The sequence below is a fragment of the Apostichopus japonicus genome, chromosome 17, assembly GCF_037975245.1.
Source record: "Apostichopus japonicus isolate 1M-3 chromosome 17, ASM3797524v1, whole genome shotgun sequence".
NCBI lineage: Eukaryota > Metazoa > Echinodermata > Holothuroidea > Aspidochirotida > Stichopodidae > Apostichopus > Apostichopus japonicus.
In genome coordinates, this window is record NC_092577.1 from 30,629,415 (window position 1) to 30,649,128 (window position 19,714).

A 19,714-nucleotide genomic window follows, 5' to 3' on the forward strand; every position below is an offset into this window, starting at 1 on the left:
TACTACCTGGGCCAAATGGAGGGTGAACAGCCATCATCCCACTCACTGTTAGCTGTCATATTTTTCACGGTGAAGGAGAAGGCAGATATAAAGTCCCTCTGTGATGTAGTTTTTCACACTCGCTCAAGTCTTGAGATTTATAATTAAGGTAACATGAATATATTTCTTCTTCAAATTTTGTAACCCCTTTATGGTTTGTTTTTAATGGAGGAGCATCGTGAATGTTCCTTCAGGGATCTTTAATTTACTATCTGTACTTACTCTCTGATATAATCGACAGCATCTGTGTACTGTAGACCAGCCTCCATCAGGGCCACTGCGACCAGCAATGGGGCTCGGCCCAGACCGGCCATGCAATGGACCGCCACGCAACTCTCCGGGGTATCCATGAACCGTTTCTTCAACAGCGCCACCCATTTGTCTATGATATCCACCGATGGTACGCCACCATCGTCAAAAACCAAATCCTGTAGAGAGGGCAAGATGGAAGAATAGACAGTGAGGTTTAAGGAAAATGAATGAAAATCCACAGATTTAAACATCACCTATAAACAATTTTTAACAAAATAAACAAAATAAAACAATTTTTATTATAAAATATCCAAATTTACAGACAAATGGGACCAAGCATCCATTTAAGATGGCTAACTAGGAAGAGTGTCAATAGTAGAAGAATAGGCGTCGCTGCATCACTAGAGATCAAATGACTTACAGATTTGCATCTCCAAGGCTTATTGAGTAGAGCAGAGACATTTGGGGGATTGGAGGAGGGAAGGGTATAACCTGGAGAGAAAAGCGGACTTAAACCAAGTTCAATAAAGCCGTATGGTACTTTTTAGAAGAGAAAGAAAAGTCGCCCGAGAAAGAACCTGGATTCGAAGACCAAACAACTTGATCCACTCTTTAATCCCAGTCACCTTTACAGTGAGACTAATCTGTATTTAACCATGTGATCATGATGCTATGTCCTGTGAGGTATCACAAGTGCCTTCAGACAGGAATAGATTCTACACATGATCTCGGTTGAAAGGTCAGAGGTCAATCTACTGTGTACTTTTTGCACCTCGAGCTAAAAAGAACAGACGCAAAATCTTCCCAAAGCTGAAAACCTAGAAAAAGGTTCCATAAAGCTAGCAGATTAAAGTTCATATAAAAAACATGGAAATAAGCAACAACAGTACGTCTAAATTAATTTGCCTCAAAGTGCATACTTTCATCCCCAGGATGGTAATTACTTCAATCAGATGACATAACTATTGAAACGCTTTCGGCAAACTCCAAACAAATTTTATGAACCACGGGTAACACCAACCATTGTTATAGTAACCCCCTCTCAAACCCCCAACTGCTATCTGGAGATCAACTTATAGCTCGGCTACTCCATTTAGATAACTAAAAAAAGTTGCCATTTTCTGTTCTTATTGGTTTGTAACCTGTCTTTGGTTCTGTGCTACGACATTCGCACAAAAATTTCTTCCATAATTGAGACACTTCACGTTATCACAGGATATCATTTCCTGGTTGAAGTGTCAAGAGGGGATTTCCTTTCTTATGGGTTGCTTCAATAACTTTTCACCTAACTTGAAATATTTACCAGGAAGTAGAATCAAAAGAGGACTGGGATGCCTTATAAATACATGTGGTAAAGTGTTTAAAGACTTAACAACTGTACTTTTAAGAAAATATTGTTGATTCGTCGCCATAGCTTCGCTTTTGATATCGTGAGATTAATCCATGGTTCATTATGATTATTACTTCTACGAGAGTAATGCGGACACAATGTTAGGCCCTGGACAAATTTCGACGTTACGAAGATTAGATCCGAGCCATACTCTCTTCATACAGTACGGCAAGACTCTGTCTGGACAGTTCACTTCCGTACAGTGGCACTTATCATTCATTTAATTTTTTTATCAAAACAAGTCAACGAGAATCCACCTGTTTTGAGATGTGGAAATATTTCACAAAAGAGGGAAGACTGCTGTGAATCCGCCTTACAGGAATGGAATTTCACAACTTTAACCATTTGCCCAAGAAATGCATATGTGGTTCCAGATGCCTTCCGGCCAAAAACAACGTCTCACAGGCATTTTCCTGCATTACAACACACAGTAGGTTAAAAATACTGTACATACTTTCTTGAGAACAGCCCCAATAGCATTTGCTAATAATAGCCAGGGGTATGGGGCTTACAGTATGTTAGGAGGGGATATCATGCTGATTCATTCGACTGACTATTTGTTAACCGACCGCGTCGTGTGTTTATGTTCTTGTTGTGTCTACTGGCAGATATAAACTTCCACCTTTTCCTTTCTACTGGTTAAAACAAAGAAACACTGGCATTCAGCCAGTAACTAGCCAAAAGTTTTGAGGCCTGCCCAATGACAATAAGACAACATTGCTAGATAATCCATTAATGATAAAACTTTTAAACTTTATATGATATCGGTAGATAGGAGAGTGCATGTAGACTGGTAGGTCTAGGTACAATAATATTCAGGCGTCACCGATTAATTCTTGACAAGTTTGTAACTATGGACGTATCCTATTTATATACTAATATACCTCATGATGTGACAGTGGTGGTGGGCCTACATAAACAAGACAGGAACATCTAGCTCCGAGCCTCGCACATCGCTGGGAAGGAGAACTTGACAGCGATGTCCAATCCAGAGGGATCCAGACCCCAATGAATTGGTCCCTACAAAGGGACACGTCATAGCTTGTTCCGGTTGTTGGGAACTCCGTCCTTTTTGCCTCGGTGACCAACGCGAAATTTCCAGTTTCTGCACACAGGCATACCCCCTAAAGCATGGGCGTCATATGCTTTCTCACCTGATTGGAAGAGGATGGGAGTTGTTCACCTTCCCCCTCCCCCCGCCTCATACACAGGGTCCCGCTCAAACTCAGCCTATCACAAGCACTGATTCTGGTCATCGCACCCTATTGGCCGAGAAGACTGTAGTTCCCAATCCTGCTGGGGCTCATCGCGGGAACCCAACGCAGCCTCCCGGACTAACCACATCTAGTGAACCTAGGCCGGGCCTGAGTCAGTCTACCCCACCTGCGGTCACTGAAGCTAACTGCGTGGCCATTATCCAGTCTCAGTTCAAGAGCGAGAGGCCTTTCTCAGGACACTGCCGCCATGGCTGCATCAGCAAGGCAACCGTCCACCATCAGGACGTATGATTCCAGACTGCATGGCAAGGTTCTTTGAATGGTGCTCCCACATACAGTACAGACCTGTCCGGATTCTACCTCTCTAGGGAGATTGGCAGACGTCATGATGCTTCTCTTCAGCCAAGGTAAACAATCAAACACCATCCGGAACTACTGGTCAGCCATCTCGGATATCTATCTTTTCGTGACAATTTTGCAGGAATCCTGGTTTCCGAAGATTTCAATCTTCATAGACATTCTCTCAAAAACCTATAAAATGTATTCTTATTGCCTCAAACTTCAAATATATAACTGAACGTAACGAAAAGGAATCAATTGGACCTTCGTATTAAGTCTCACACATCACCGGCCTCAACAAAGACTTGGCATCCCTTAACAACTACCAGTTCCACAAAAATATATATATAATCCCTTCTTTCTTTGTTCCTTAATCTGCTTAATCCTGTATAGTCATGGTTTAATTCATCAGTGGCCCTTCTACTTATCTCACTTCATACTTTCATTGTGTTACAAAAAGCTGGTTACTTGAATTAACCAGTTCCAAACGCACTTGTATATATTTATAAAATACCAGCTAAAACAGTGGAATTCTAATAAACCTACAGTAATTAATTCACAAACACTTAGCGCAAGGCTTGCACATATATAGAGAGAGAGAATCAAATAATTACTGGTAAACTGCATCACGTATTTGAGACATAAATGAGCACTCTAGATCCTTGCTTCAAGTCAACAGATCTGTAAGCTACAGCAGGCTCGTAATATGAAAAAAAGTATGTTTACACACACACACTAGCATCGCCCTTTCACTTAAATATAATCTAGCTACTGTACTTTATTCTTGCTAAACATTCAACAAGCCCTTAGCAAGCTTGTCAACTGGCAATGAAAATATAAAGTTACACAGAAATTCAATATTGATCCTCACAATTAATAGAAAGAAGCTATTGTGGTTGATTTTGATGGTTTTATCAAACATCCATCACTCCGTTGTTGAGTTATGGCGGACCCAAGACAGTGTCACAGACGTGCGCACACACACATACGCACGCACACACACGCCAACCTGACTGCATAGGTACCTTTGCCTCCAAAGTACCACGATATATTCGAATGCTCAACAAAAAACATCCAAAATGACTGTCAACATAATGCTGACATTGCAAGCATTTATCTAGCAAATTTTGCATCTCTTTATTGGTTTTTGATGGTGTTTTTAATTTTGATTACAGGCTTACCAGAACTTCGATTCCTTCTTTGGCCAACAGTTCCTTGTCATATTTTGGTTCACAGACGCGTACCACTTCTTGTACGTCCCTCTTTTTCAGCTCCTGTGAATAAACAAACGAAGCTCGTATTCAAGCACTTTCAAGCTCTAGAAATTGAAATGGCACCCTTGACCAGAAATGCCAACAACATCCATCAACATCATTTGCAATTTCTGGATAAAAGATCAAGGTTTGACGATTTAAGATGCATCGGTGAACAAAAATGATTTTGTTATTGAGTGAAAGACTGACCCTCAAAGGCCTCAATTAATTATATTAAATCGTAAAAAACAAAAACATGGTTCTCTGTGACAATGACCTTAAAATTGTGTTCCTATGCAGAGGAAAATGTGTGACCCCGAGCAGAAGCGGACGATCAAGCCTATGGGCACGAATTCACTCCGAAGGAGACATTTAAATTTTACGCAACTGACTTTAAATGTCAGTTCTATGACCATTATATTGTTGATGAAACCATCAGTAAAAGCCAAGGTTATGAAATTCACCTAAGACCTTTTAGTAAGGTTCTAAAAATTTTGAAAATGGCATTACATCATCTGAATCTGACCTGATGGTATTTGGGGCTTAACTACACTACCAGCAGCAGCTTTACAAACTTGACCTGTTTCCGTCCAAGGTCACACAATATAACCAGTCAGTAACAAGTGCCAATTGTTTCAAGTTCAAGACCAAAGTTCAGATTGATTTCTCCCTATGACAAACAAAACTGTACTTGAAGTGATAATTAATCAAACTGAGGAATGATGATGACATATGATGGACACTAGCAAAAACAATGTTGTTTATCAAAGCTAGTGACCAGTTGGTATGAACCGAAATGGAAAAATATAGTATCAACCAAACTATTTGACAAAGTGCATACATTGTCTTGAAAACCTGCCAAGGATACAACTAACAATTAATTAGTGACTGCATTTAGTTAGTTAATAGAACTTTACATAACTTCCACACTTTAATGTCTCCTGCTTACTTACATTCATTCGATTTCAAGATATTCATCCTAGCATACTCTTACTTCTATTCTGAACAAACTCTGGTCATGGTGTCAAATCCAAGCAACATTAAAAAGATGTTACAGTGAGCTACTGTACTGGCACAATTCAAATAACATTTTCTTGCCAGAATACCAGACACATTTATTTCACAAAATACCACTACCAGACACATTTATTTAACAGAGTATCAAACACATTTATTTAACAGAATACCAGACACATTTATTTAACAGAGTACCAAACACATTTATTTAACAGAATACCAGACACATTTATTTAACGGAGTACCAAACACATTTATTTGCCAGAGACTCAAGAGTTAGACCTGAATGTTATCCACTTTGCCAACAGGCAGCACTTGTTAAAAAAAAAATTTTTATGAAAAATCATGGTACAACGGGTGCATTACTTATAAGAGGTCTGCTTCATGCCCAAATGTATGAAATGTTGGAACTTTAACCTGTTCTTTGGACTAGTGTCTTCTTGTAAATTTGTAATAACTAAGCAGGGAATTATTTATGCGGTATCACTTCGCAAAATGCTCTGCAAACTTGTCAAACTGCTATACAAGTGCAAAGATGCATATATAGCGGTTTTGTACACAGAAACCATAGTACTTCATCATGAGACAAAGTTCATAACCTCTTCCAAAGTGGTCCCTGACGCGGCCTCGGGTGGGTGGCGGGCAAACCCCGCCACCCGCCGAGAAGAAAATCTTAAGCTAACAAAAGTTGCTGACGCCTCCTGACGGGGGAAACCCACCCCGAGAAGTCGGGGGGGGGGGTAAAAATCCAATGTATTCCGGGCAATTTCAGTAAGATTTTAATCAACTACGAAAACGTATGTGTAAACACTTTGGATGGCAGAATGAGAAGGAAGGGCAACGACCGGAGGGAGCCGGTCGCTGAGGGTGCACAGTGTTAAAAGATTACCTGGGCATACTAGACACGGTAGAATGAGGTGCTAAGGTTGTGAGGAGACAGGTAAGCGAGGAACGAACTAAATACTGCTTTACAAGAGCAAAGATGCATAAAGCAGTTTTGTACACAGAAACAATAGTACTTCATAATGAGACAAAGTTCACAACCTTCAAAACTGCTCTGCTAAATGTCAATGCTCAATTATTCACTGTTAAATGTGATTCAACATACAGTACTATATGTGAAGATCTTTCAAGCTTTAGTTTTGCAGTTTAACACCATATTTCTGACTCTGAACTACTTTGAACTCAAATAACCTTCGACCTCCACAGTAACAATAAGTTTCTCGTTTTCATTAAGGTGGATCCACATGTACCAAGTATGAAGTTCACACATTATGACATTAAGTACAAGTTTATTGATTTGCTGTATCAACTGTACAAGCAACGGCATCAAATACACACACACATCACACATTCATCATGGCATTGATTCCTTTAGAGCTTCGGCAACGGATCAAAAGCGTTAAGAAGTATCTAAAGTGACAACCGCAAATGAGTGAAGAGACTTCCCGCCAGGATACATAACTGTACACGGATATCTACTTGGTTATCAAATGTCAGGTTATAAATTATAATGTTACATTAATACTACTGTACAAACAAGAGAAACTGAAACCTAGACACTGTCAGCCTGAATTATACATTATCATACATGTAGCCCAACAAGCTCATCACTACACTGAGGCATTTCTTCCCCTCCCCTCCCCTTCCCCTCACCCTTCCCCTCACCCTTCCCCTCACCCTACCCCCCCCCCCCTACCACCCCAAAATTTATACTTTGCTAAGGATTACTTCTTAACAAACAGTGAGAAAAAGAAATAAACCTATCTGCAACTGTTCAGAATTTTTTTTATTTAAATGTTTTCTGGATAATGTAAATGTACTATACAACATACAGTACTATTACAGGTACGTACCAGCATCATCGTATACAATGCAAACTACACTAATTACCATATGCTATACATAGCTTTCCATTCTCACATGACTACATTAATGACTGCAGCAGATGTTATATTTACCAATATCCTTGTTAAATTATTTTAACGACATATAATTAAACAGAATCCTCCAGCAGTCATGTTTTAGGTTTTACATAAATACACAAACACACAAATATTAAACTGAAGAATGAGACTGGGGGAATAGTTAACTGACTGAGTGTATGACATACTGTAAAGTGGTTAAACAGTTACACAAATGCAGCAAAGGCAATGTTTGTTTACAAGATGAAATCTTAGTATTTCCATCTTATGTATTTTTTTGAGGGTCAATGGAGGTCACAAGCCTCACAACTGTTGAGTAGCAAGTACATTTAACATTTCAAGAGAATTAAGTTTTTAGTCCCTGTTCGCAATCAATGCATCTCAGGTCATGGAGGATAAAACAAGTTGTTTGTAATAATATACATGTTAGTAAGTACCCCCTGTGTAACCTTCAAAGCAGATGAGAATGTAGCCTGGTAGGAATGAGGGAAAAGGAATGCTCTGGCTTCTTGCCAAAAGAAAGCTGATAGTCCAGTGCCTTTGTACTGGGAGTCAATAGTGGCATTGTGAACAGTCCTTTACTTGATACTATAATAGTTATTTGTAATTTGTCATGTATTGTGTTGGTTTAAAGGTAGATCTCTCTCTCTCTAATATACTTTGGTGCACCCCTGCAATACCCACTACTTTCATCTTCCAGTAAGGTAAATTTCCCTCTTCTCTACATTAAGTTAAGGAGGCAGTGCACCATTTTTCCAAATATTTGAAGAATGCAATTACACCCCAAAACTATATTAACTGGAAACAAAAAATTGCCTTTAGTTACAATCAAATAGTATGAAGTTGACATAAAAAAATTTGAAAATCATGAATGAGTAGTTGCAAAACATAACTACTGGATTGTGAAGAGATTTAAGTTTGACTTTTCTGTTAAAGAGTTTACAAACCTGCCCATCCCCCTCCCCCCCCCCGCCCATCCCAAAAGGTGTAAACGTGGAGATTAAACATTTAAAAAAAAAGGTAGATTGATGCCCAACACCTAGAGATTTTACAAAATGTTTTTGTCAAATAAAGCTCATTATTTTAACACAATTCCCATGAAAATCTACTATTCATGATTATTTGTACATGTGAGATTTGGGTATCCCTATTGTGAGATGATAGATAAACAATTTTAGTTCTCACAGTTGAGCTGTTAATTAAAGAGTTGGCAATTACACAATATAAGTTCTTGCATTAGTCCATGTAACAACTCCCTGATTAGTCTGAGGGCCTGTTGTCTGTGTCTGCTTGCCTGTTGGTTCACACACAATAGCAACAAAGTAAACAAAGCAGCTTAAATATCCAACTATACAATGTGTACGCTGTTGCTACATACTGCTCAAATACTGTACGCTTTACAAGCCTACAGTGTGCTAAGTTGTTCTCTGTATTGTTAGAATAAAGTACACAAAGGTCACCGCCATTATTCTCCCTAAATTCTGTTATTTTTCCATCGATCAATCTGTGCTCATTATGGCATCGCAAGTGGATTCAGTAAAAGCCACTGTATGTATTTTACATCCTACTACAAGCAGGAACTTGCAAAGAAGCCATCATTGGCTTATTAAAGCAGCAAGCTGAAGGAAGTCAGTCACTTAGATTCACATTCAACGTCCATGATTATGAATTGTCGACAACTCTGTAACTGGACGACATACATTAATCTGGGAGTGACTCGAACCGGGGACCTTATGATTGAAAGGCACTGGGTTAACCACTGAGCTAACACTATAGCTAACACTGAGCTAACACTTCACTGTGCTAATGAATGACCAAAAAAATTACCCTAACCCTCTGAGAAAAGAGTATCTTTGTCTGTACTACTTCTTACCCAAAGGAGGACCACAAGATGAGGACTTTATCTTCTGGAATCTCAGAAATCGAAACCTTGATAACTTAACTTAAACTGCTATCTAACAAATTGAATTTGAAAATAAACAGCCATTTTTTTTATTAAATCAAAAGTAGACCAAAGTCAACCGTTCTTTTGCCCATTCCACTCTCTTATTTAGTTTCACAGATGTGTGCACACAATTCCATCCTGAGAGACTTCCACTCCTAGTGACATTTTGGTCTGTTCTAGGTTTGTTACCACAGTATGTAAATGCCACCTATTATTATATATATTTATTCAACGCTGGTATAGGTCAGAGTCTGAACACAAGGGAATGCAAACTAACCCCCCCCCCCCCCCCCGCCCCTCTCTCTCTCTCTCTTCCTGTTAGGACTGATTTGTGTATTGTACATTGTACAATACAGTTGGGATTGATCTTCAGTCATTCATTCACTGAGTCACACCAGTTGCCAGGGTGTGTATCACTCAAGAGTGAGGTACTGTAAACAGTTCTTAAATGCTTCAGATTCACTGAATATTGTGTGTATGTATGTACACTGTTCATAGTCACAGTACAGTGGTACCACCACTAAATTGTCTTGACAGGCAGGCAGCCGTGAGACCTTGATTGTGTGCTGCATGCATGCATGCATGCTTGTGTGTGTGTGTTGTGAGTGCTGAAATACTGGGAAACTCATTATATACTTTGTGTAGTAGTACCTTTTGTAGATTATCTGGGCAGAGTAAATTGGCTTGAACTGGTTTAATCCAGTCTGTGGCCTTTTGCTGAGCACAAAGGCAGTTGAACACTAGTCAGTAAACATGTGTACAGATAGATAGATAGATAGATAGATGGTTTATTCAGCCACATGCATAAAAATACAATGGAAATTGTTCAAAACACAAGAGCTCTAAAACAGACATGAAATTGAAACGCAAAGCGATGAAACACATATAAAAGTGATATTGCATGAGTAATAAATACCGGTAGGCTATCGACAATGGTATAAAAACATTGCGATAAAAGTGACGATGTAAAACAGTACGAATGATAAGAAATATGTACGGCAAGAACCATAAAATGTATACTTGTACGATAAACAGAGCGCTAAGTCAATAAAACAGAATTCAGAACAAATAAGACATAAGATACAGGGAGTGATAAATAAGTTAGCGACTATGATGCGCGTTGAAAATCTTCACTGCAGATGGATAAAAACTGTTGGTAAAACGCTTCGAACCTCTAAAAGCTAGTAATCTATTTCCTGAGGGAAGGAAATTGAAATGCACAAATGCTGGGTGGGAATGATCTTTCATAATACAGTCTACACGCCTCAGTGCTCGCTCCTGATATAGTGAATGGAGGGACGGTAGACTAGTGCCAATTATACGCTCAGCACTCCTGATAACTGACTGAAGTTTCCCTAGATCCCTCTGACTCACACGACTAAACCAGACTAAAATGTTTGTAGTTAAAATACTCTCTATAATTGCACGATAGAAATTCACTAAAATAAAATCACTAACACCATAAGATTTAAGAGTCCGTAAAAAGAATAGTCTCTGACGTCCCTTCTTCAATATTTCATGTGAATTTTCATTCCAAGACAAATTTTCCATAATGAATGTGCCTAATAATTTAAATGTGTGCACCTGCTCTACAGCAGAACCATTTATGATCAGAGGGTCCTTTGTATTTTTGTTACGCCTAAAGTCCACAATCAGTTCCTTGGTTTTGTCCACATTACAGTAGCATTGGTTAACAGTGCAATCTCTGAGACAGACAGATGATGATAATGGGTACCTCAGAGGCAGGAATGTGTGTGCCTACAACACAATTGAATTACCCAGACATATACATAACATGTACCAGACGCTGTGTGAATTTCAATGACACAATATAAATGCTACAGAAATTGGCACAAGAGTGATGTGGTTGTATAGTAACGAACTGTAATGCTGATACTGCACCACTGCACACATATATTAACTATTGAGATATATGTACAAGTGCTGAATGTTAAAATACCAGTCACAACTAAGCAACTTGTGAAAGCAAGGTTGATTTTAGAGTTTCCTGATCATCAAAGTTCATAAAAACAAAATTCTATTCACAAGGTTATCCAAAGGTTACCCAGTTCCTCAAAAGCAGCTTGCTTCCCAATGGACAGGTGCATTAATCTTGCTTTACAGTCAAAAGTTAATTTGTGGAAGGGAAAACCAGTTTAAAGAAATATTCAGCTATAAGGCTTTCTTAGAAAGCAACCACAAACAAACATGTTTACGGTTAAACCCCAAACCCAACCATCAATATTGGTCTATGTGATAGAGAAAACGGCAATGAACGACTTCCCCAAAGACAGTTACGAAATATCTCATTCCGTTCGGGAGATACCACAGATTTAAAATGTTTCTTTTACATGTATATAAGTCCAAAAGACTTGATCAAGTCTAACTATGACATCATCGAGCTTCAATTCGATATGATTTTTTTCTGCTTTTTTTTTCGGCAATGTTTATTTCCTGTAATGGAGACGGGTTTGCAAATGCCAAATCGAAAATATCAAGCTCCCTGCATGACCATTACCTGGCATTGGTTACAAGGGTCAATACTGCACACATACGCTGTATATATCACCTCCCAAATGTGAAAAGAAAAAACAGAAAATATTACAGGTCCCAGATCCTAGTGGTACTATGACATCACAGATTAATAAAATGACTGCTTCAAACATACAACTTTTCAAATAGGACATCTTTCCCAGATGGAACAAGATCTTTCTCATCCGTTTGGGGGGATTTGTTCTTCTGAAAGATCTCTGTCATATTTAAGCAGGCCTCAGATGATCGTTTGTGTAATGCCTTTGACTTGAATAAGAGTACTGTGCACCAATCCACAGATACTGTAGTGTGGACAGTGGTCTTGACGCTGAATGATGCTGATCTTTTTTCGTTTCAGAAGTGGGGGTGGGGGGTAGGAGAGAATGGGGAGTAATGCTGAAAAAAAGTAGCAGCAAGAGATTTATATAATATTACACAATCCTGTATGAAACTGAACAGGAGGACTCTTACAAAACTGTTATCGACCATCCATGCAACATGGTATCACTATACCAACAAGGAAGTTAATGCATGGATTCATCCATGTATGTGATCCTTGGAAATGTTCAATAAATTGATAACAGACATTGTAATCCAGCTGTGAAATTTTTAAAATGTCACAAAAAAATGTGTAATGTATATGACCACCCTGGTTCAACAAAGAAACAATATTTGCTCAACTACCGATTCCATTCCTCGGCTAATGTATGTACACAGCCTGTTGAAAAAATATTATGCAGTATCTGGCATAACCAAGTATATATATATGTGTGCTGTACTTTGAAACCTATTCGAAAATGAAAGACTTCCTGTAAGGGTAAACATCCCTAATAGATAAACTGCAGTGAATTAGTTATTGAACAGCCGGGACTTGATGTATCCAACCAGTCACTGCATTAGACAGTTAGTCATTTCAAACGTACCAGGATTCAACGCAAAACAGAATTAAAAAGATTATCAAGGAACATCTACAATGATGACATCACTGACGATAATCTCCTTGATGGAGGAATGAAGGGTCTACATGGCCAAAAAGGAGGTTTACTACTATAAAGTATCAATGAAACGATATCAACAGTTACGATGATGACATTATTGAGGAAAAGTCAGTGCAGGGATATTTTCTCGTTCCCTAGTTACAGCCACACTTCCCGACACCAAGATATAGGACACTACTTGTACACTACTGTAGAACACTGGGTTAATTCATCTGTAGTCTGCCAGCATAAATAACCTTAACTGTCAATCACACTGTAGTAGATAAGATCTCGAGAAGCAGGTATCTGCATAAAATTCGTCACCAATTGCGGCTGTTTTTACGAGGGTAATACTACTGCAATTAGGAATTCAATTCATCAAACTAAGAACCACTGAGATGCACAAAAGCAATGGGACCTTCTGTGTTAAAACACTGCTATGCATCTTTACCTTGGTATATATACAGTAGCATTATGCCCATTTGCAAAGCATTTTGTGATTCTACATGATGGGTAAATTACTGTACATATTTGCTCTTGCATAGCAATCTTGACTATTTGGGATTCAGCATTTTGCTATGCAATGCTGGATATATTTCCCTGCCCCCCCCCAAACTCCCCCAACAACCAACCTTCCAACACCAAATCTAACAGATTTTCCAGGCATTTGTACTGGTCTCTTGCTGGTAACTTTCTTGGTCCAATTAGCTACTCCCTGGAAACAATACAGAACACTGTTTGCTTCATGTCAATACATCAAATGTATGCATTCAACGCTTAGGGCGAAAGTACCCATGATAGTGAAAAGCAAACAAAGTCTAGCTAATTATTGTACAGTTAGTTATGAAGGAAACAAAAATTTACAGACTGTATGAAACAGGCCTAGTTCTGAGTACATATCTAAATAACACATTGAATGAACAATGTCTGTTGGTTAGATTGACATTTAGGACAGTTACAATACTGCATGCATCGCCACAGCCGTTTAGCAAACATTTCCAGCTCGGTACAGTGCTGTAGACACACATCAATGTAACACCATGGACAATCATTTTGCCCAGGATATATACTTCCAAGGCCAGTTTACTGCACATGTAAGGCTGATCATGGCAAATCAGAAGTTGAATGTTGAAGCTAATCACATTGTTAGCGCACTGTGTTTAAAGTAGAACGATAGTGACAGAAAAAAAATCTCTCATTTTCATATATAATGTAGTTTATATGTTACCAAGCAACATATATTTTTAATTTTCCAAATAGCACACCGGAAAGTTATAAAAAAGGGAATTAAAACATCGTTTTTTCGCCTCCGTAATTTAGGAATTTGCAAACACTGCAACGACCTTGAACAGCCCTCAGGTCAGTGAATGACGTCACTGTGATGATCTTTTTCTGTTGTGAACTGTTCAGTACGGAGCTGTGCGTGCATTTCGTGTCAGCATAACTGTTATTTTCCGGCGTAATGTTCAAGACATAAATAGATAATGAATATCATAGTGTTTCTTGATTTCTTCACCACGTGTTTACAAGTTTTTTTTAACGAAATTTGCGGCGATTTCGCAACGATTTCCCAATATCTGAAGAGGTAACTCGCAAGCTGACCCAAAGTAACGTAAATCTCAAAATCACGTTTTTGGCGGGTTTTATACAGAGTGATATATGAATGTGCTCACTTACCAGCCAAACTGGCACAATAACAATAGTGATGATAGTCTCAAACGTATATTAGTATAACATCCGAAAGAAAATCCAAAGTTCTAAACAAAGTAGATTCGCTTGTATGCACTAGGCCTACTGTAAAACATAAACGTTCCTTGTTCCGTGCGTCATTAAATCCAACAGAAAGGTTTCATTGAGCTTAAAATACAACCGCATTCGAACTCAATCCAGTTGTTAGTCTAGCTCGAACAATTTTCTCACTACATGCAATGCCTATGGCGTTTATTCACATGCATGCCTCGTGGTTTGGGCTTCAGGAGGAATCGTATTCAAGCCCAACTTCACTTAGGTCCGCAAACGGTACTTTCACACTGTGCAAACATAAGTGACAGTGTGCGCTACTGTAAGTAATACTTACACGATGTTTTGTTTCGCTCGAGCATACACACATTTCCTATTCGTATTACATTTAAAGTGGTTTGGAGGGTATGAACACATCTCTGCCCAAAAAACTCTGCCTAAGCGACGTCCATGCCCCAATTGAAATTTGCACGTGGATTCTCTCCTCACATAGTCATTAGGTTGTTCACGTCTGACATGTCTTCCAGTTCCAACACTTACTGTTGCATTTATCGGGATATATATAAATAATGCGGCATAAAAGCATCAATCTTTCAAACTTTTATTACTTTAGTGACCTTGCCACACGCAAATTTCAATTGGGCCCGAGAATGATCTTCTGTGAAGTGGGCAGAACAAACTTTCACATTCTTGCCATGTGAAACTCCTGGTGCGATGAAGTCTTTCCTGGTTCTCCTCACAAATCGTATCCAGAGTTTCCGATATCTCTCACTACATTTTCCGCTTGGAAAATTGAAAAAAACTTATTGTAGAGTCCACATTCGTTCTGTTGCATCCCCCTACAACGCAATTTCTTGGATTTTGCTAGTGGTTTACGTTGTTTGTCGAGTCCAATATAGAGTAGGTTGCAACTAAACTTACACACTAAGTGCACACTGCTGAAGTACACTACGCAGAGCTCACGTTGTTATCATCATAATGACGTCACATGTCACTGTAGATCACGTGATCATCATATCGCTTTTCGCGAAAAGCCCAATTTTTGTTTAAAAAATGAACGAGTTTAGGATTTTTTTTAAGCCTTTCCCAACATCGGATTGACTTGAATTTTCACATGTGTAAAATGGAAACCAACTAGAATACTCATGAATAAAATCGTATTTTTTCGTCGATGGTGAAAAATCACTATCGTTCATCTTTAAGATAGCACTTTTTGTTTTGTCCATCAAGCGAACCTCAAAGGTTACCCATCAGAAGTAACGGACGTATCGCAGCAAACACGGACGTACTGCTGCAAACATGGATCTACTGTAGCCATGTTGTCAAGATGTCAAAGTTGAAAGTTCGCACCAATGTTCCCAGGCTGAAGTTTCAATTGTAATTACTGCAGTTCATGTTTCATAAATGCTCCGTGAAACTGTTTCATTTCGCTACACCTAATTTCAACTGTACGGTCTGGGTTTACACTTTACACCATATGTAGCGTATGTCGGCTCTTTTTACGTGGAGCAGGAAATGTTAGCTATATCCCTGAGTAAACTCTTGTGACCTCGTATCTTCGTCCTTTGACAGCAACAGGCGAGTCATATGGCATTACCACAATCTTCAATAAGTAAAAATTCTAGAACAGCATAGAGAACAAAAACAAAACTCACATCTACAGATTACAAACACTGTGGCAATGGGTCAGGGCCATTTGCATATAAAGAACTAATTTGATAAGTTACAAGTCACAAGTGTGACATGATTTTGGAACCAGCTATTTTTTGTGAAATTGGTACAGTTTAAAGTTCAGGGCTGGTTCACTTTTCAAATTCTGAAAACATATCTGACAGTATTTCCTCATTGCTATAAGTGTGCAATAGCCATTGAAACAAGTAATACTCTCATATTTAACTACAAAATTATTAGCTCAATGACAATTGTTATACGACACTCAATTAATAACCATACTAATTACCTACTTCCACCCTGCAACAATTTGTTAAGCTTATTCAAACACTATTAACCAGTACAAGATATGACTAAATTGCAACAGTATTAACTAATAGTTGACCAATGTGAACAGTATCGTCACTAGGATTTTAAGAGTGTGTCCGTGGGATGCAACGTCATAAACATGTTTGCGTCCACTCAGAAAACCTTGCGTCCCTGCAGTCCTCCATTAAAACATGATATTTAAAATACCTCTACAGGAATACAGATACAATACTTAACTACAATGAAACCTGACAACACATTGGATTGTGTGCAACAAAAGCCTATATTATTGATAGGTCTATGTAATATGCATGAAAAGAAAATACATATTATGAAACCTTTAACTAATACACAACAGCAAAATTACTGTCGAATTCCAAAGCCGGTAATTCTGCCGTTGACTACTGTAGCTACAGTAACTTATTTGCTGGCCTAGACATCATGCAATGCTTACTACTATATGGTATACACAACTCCTTTGGTTTTTTTTTAAAAGAACAAAAGATTTTCCATTCAAAAATGTGTGTTGTTATGTTTGCATAGGCCTAGTTTTGAGTAAACATGTACGTGGGGTTTGTTACTCAAGAAAAGTTTGTCTGCCGTGACGCAAACAATTTGAAGATTTTGCGTCCCTGGCTACAAACTTTGCGTCCCGGACGCAGAATGCTGCATTCGTAAAAATGCCGGTGAAGCTCCAATACTGAATACTCTACATGAATGTGCCTTCAAAGGTAACCTTGGCACAAGTTAGGATCACTTACAATACATATTTGTCTATCATGTGTGCCAATCTGTAATAATTTACAATGTGTGAAATCTCCCAACATTTGTTCACGACATGTAAATAAAATACTCCGCCCTACAAAGTCTACACTGTGCACTGTGTGTATAAAATATATTGATAATGCTACCGTTTCTCCACCTTTCTCACAATCTTTCATCTGAGCAGAAAGATTTCAACTTGTGTCGTAATTCATTGACAATGGAAATCAGTTTCCAAAGGACACACAGTCTAATAATAATTTGCTATGCTATGCTGGGCTGCACATGTACAGTATGTATGTTTTCCTACAGTATCAGAATATGGTATTGTAGTGCCATAACCTTCAAATGTCAGACACATTGAGATTGAAAATTGGGTCAGAAGATTGTGCATCACACAAAGACCAGAACAGAATGCCAAGAGATTGTATTAGATATTGGTGTGTAAAGAATGAATGTGTTCTGGATTCATGAAAAGAGACCATGTCAGTCATTTTTACAAAACTTGTACACATATGGTAAAAATATGATAAAGACAAGCGTTCACGCCGCATGAGGGGAATGCGCCTTGCATCTTAATTATGACAGGCACTACAGTGCAACAGTTGAAACTAAAACCATAAATTTTACATGAACATGTAGAGTCTGATTGAAATGTACAGGTTTATGTGTGGCAATAGTTCTTAACCATGCCCAAACAAGTTCTTCTAAATCTACAGTATGGCCATGTATGCCTTAAAGAAGCATCCTGATCCTTTTGAAATGTCAAAAGCTGTGTGGGTTAATAATCATCCCCTTTAGAATGAAGATTACCCTTTCGTTTGCATTCAGTCCTCCCTTCTTGTCAATAAGTGCCTTTCAACGGTGATTGTACAAAATATTAAATATTGCAGAAGGATTTACAGTACTGGATTAGTCTTTAAGTTGCCTTATTTTTTATAGAATCAGTTCTATGTCTGTTGTCATTACAGCAGTAGCTGAGCACAGCTTGGCTAAAAATCACTAATCTATAGTAATACTATATACTATACAGTTATAAAGTATACAGTAATAGTTATAAAGCTTGAGTATTTCAACATGTCATGCACAATAGTTTCTACATTGTATAATGTATACATACACACACTATTCAGTACAGACAAGACAAAGGACACTAACAGGATATTGAATCAAGTACCACGCTCCCCCATTGGCTTTGAAATATTGAAGCTTGATCTATCCTTCCAAGAAAAAGAATTGGTACACCTGCGGTACTGACAGAGCACACTTACACACACACACACACACACATAAACTGTGTACCTCAATTGACATAGTAAGTGATGCAATGAGACAGATTTTAAGTTGTAAATACCATGGTAACAAAGATGGTCTTGAAAGACATGCTTTGTTAGGGGGTTCTGACACTGGGTTTGCTTGCTCTGTGCTATTTTATGTGTCATTGTCTAAGGTTGAAGAGCTACATAGAAAATCTAGCCGATGTTGGACTAGCAGCACTTATTTCAACCCTTCATTCCTGGTAAAGGTCAACCACATTTTTATGGTTAAGTATAAATTTGCTCAGGGGTAAAGTCAGGCAGGCTCTGTATGTTTAAAGGCTAGATCATACTACACACTACACACAAAGTGAATGCAGACCTAACAGTTCAAATTTATACCTTAGACGCCACGCTGAAAAAAACTTGTGCAATTTTTATGAAAAGATTTGTGTGGCAGTTTATGGAAGACCAACTTACAATATTTGCTGTGGAGTATGTACAGTACTTACATCCTCCAAAGCACTGTAGACATTAACTGGTAAAAATTTGTTGAGCATTCAAATTTTTTTATTGAAGGCTTTTCAATTTTTCCATTATAAAAGATACAATGGTTCCTACTACTGTTAGGTATAATAACCGATGACTTTGCACTTGTATGGTAGTAGCAAGTTATGACCAGTTTTTGCATCTACAGCAGTTTGCAACCCAGTTTAAACTTGCATGCTGTATGAGAGAAAGGTCATTCACAAATGAATACAAACCAACAGTGTGAGTGCACTATAGGCCTACATGTTAAAAGTTCAGCACAAACCAACAACTCGATATACTTTGCACTGTGCAGCATGAATACACAAATTTATTTACGATCATTCCTTCCTATTCAGTTACAAAACTGAAGGACTGCCTTTTTTTCTTCAAATTGTTTACGCTTCACATCCCTTGCAGACTTTGTCGCATGTTTATCAAATTTAATTGCAAGTGACTTACAGTGTCAAAACTCGTAGAACGGATAACAAAGATTCTATTAGCAACTCATTTCCACAACCTGAAGATTTCAAAGAAGCCACAGGAAGAGGAAGGACAAATT

The 19,714-nt window shown here is 38.3% G+C and overlaps 1 protein-coding gene across 1 annotated transcript in view; it reads right to left on the bottom strand.

The window, feature by feature from the left end:
• The window catches only part of LOC139955002 (protein tyrosine phosphatase type IVA 1-like), a 34,652-nt gene that overhangs the window by 6,672 nt on the left and 8,266 nt on the right, over nucleotides 1-19,714 (bottom strand). Inside the window, exons 3-4 of the mRNA XM_071955099.1 lie at nucleotides 4,419-4,511; nucleotides 262-467 (exon numbers count right to left, since the gene is read on the bottom strand). Coding sequence (XP_071811200.1) covers nucleotides 262-467; nucleotides 4,419-4,511 — 299 coding nt within the window. The remainder of the gene's footprint in view (nucleotides 1-261; nucleotides 468-4,418; nucleotides 4,512-19,714) is intronic.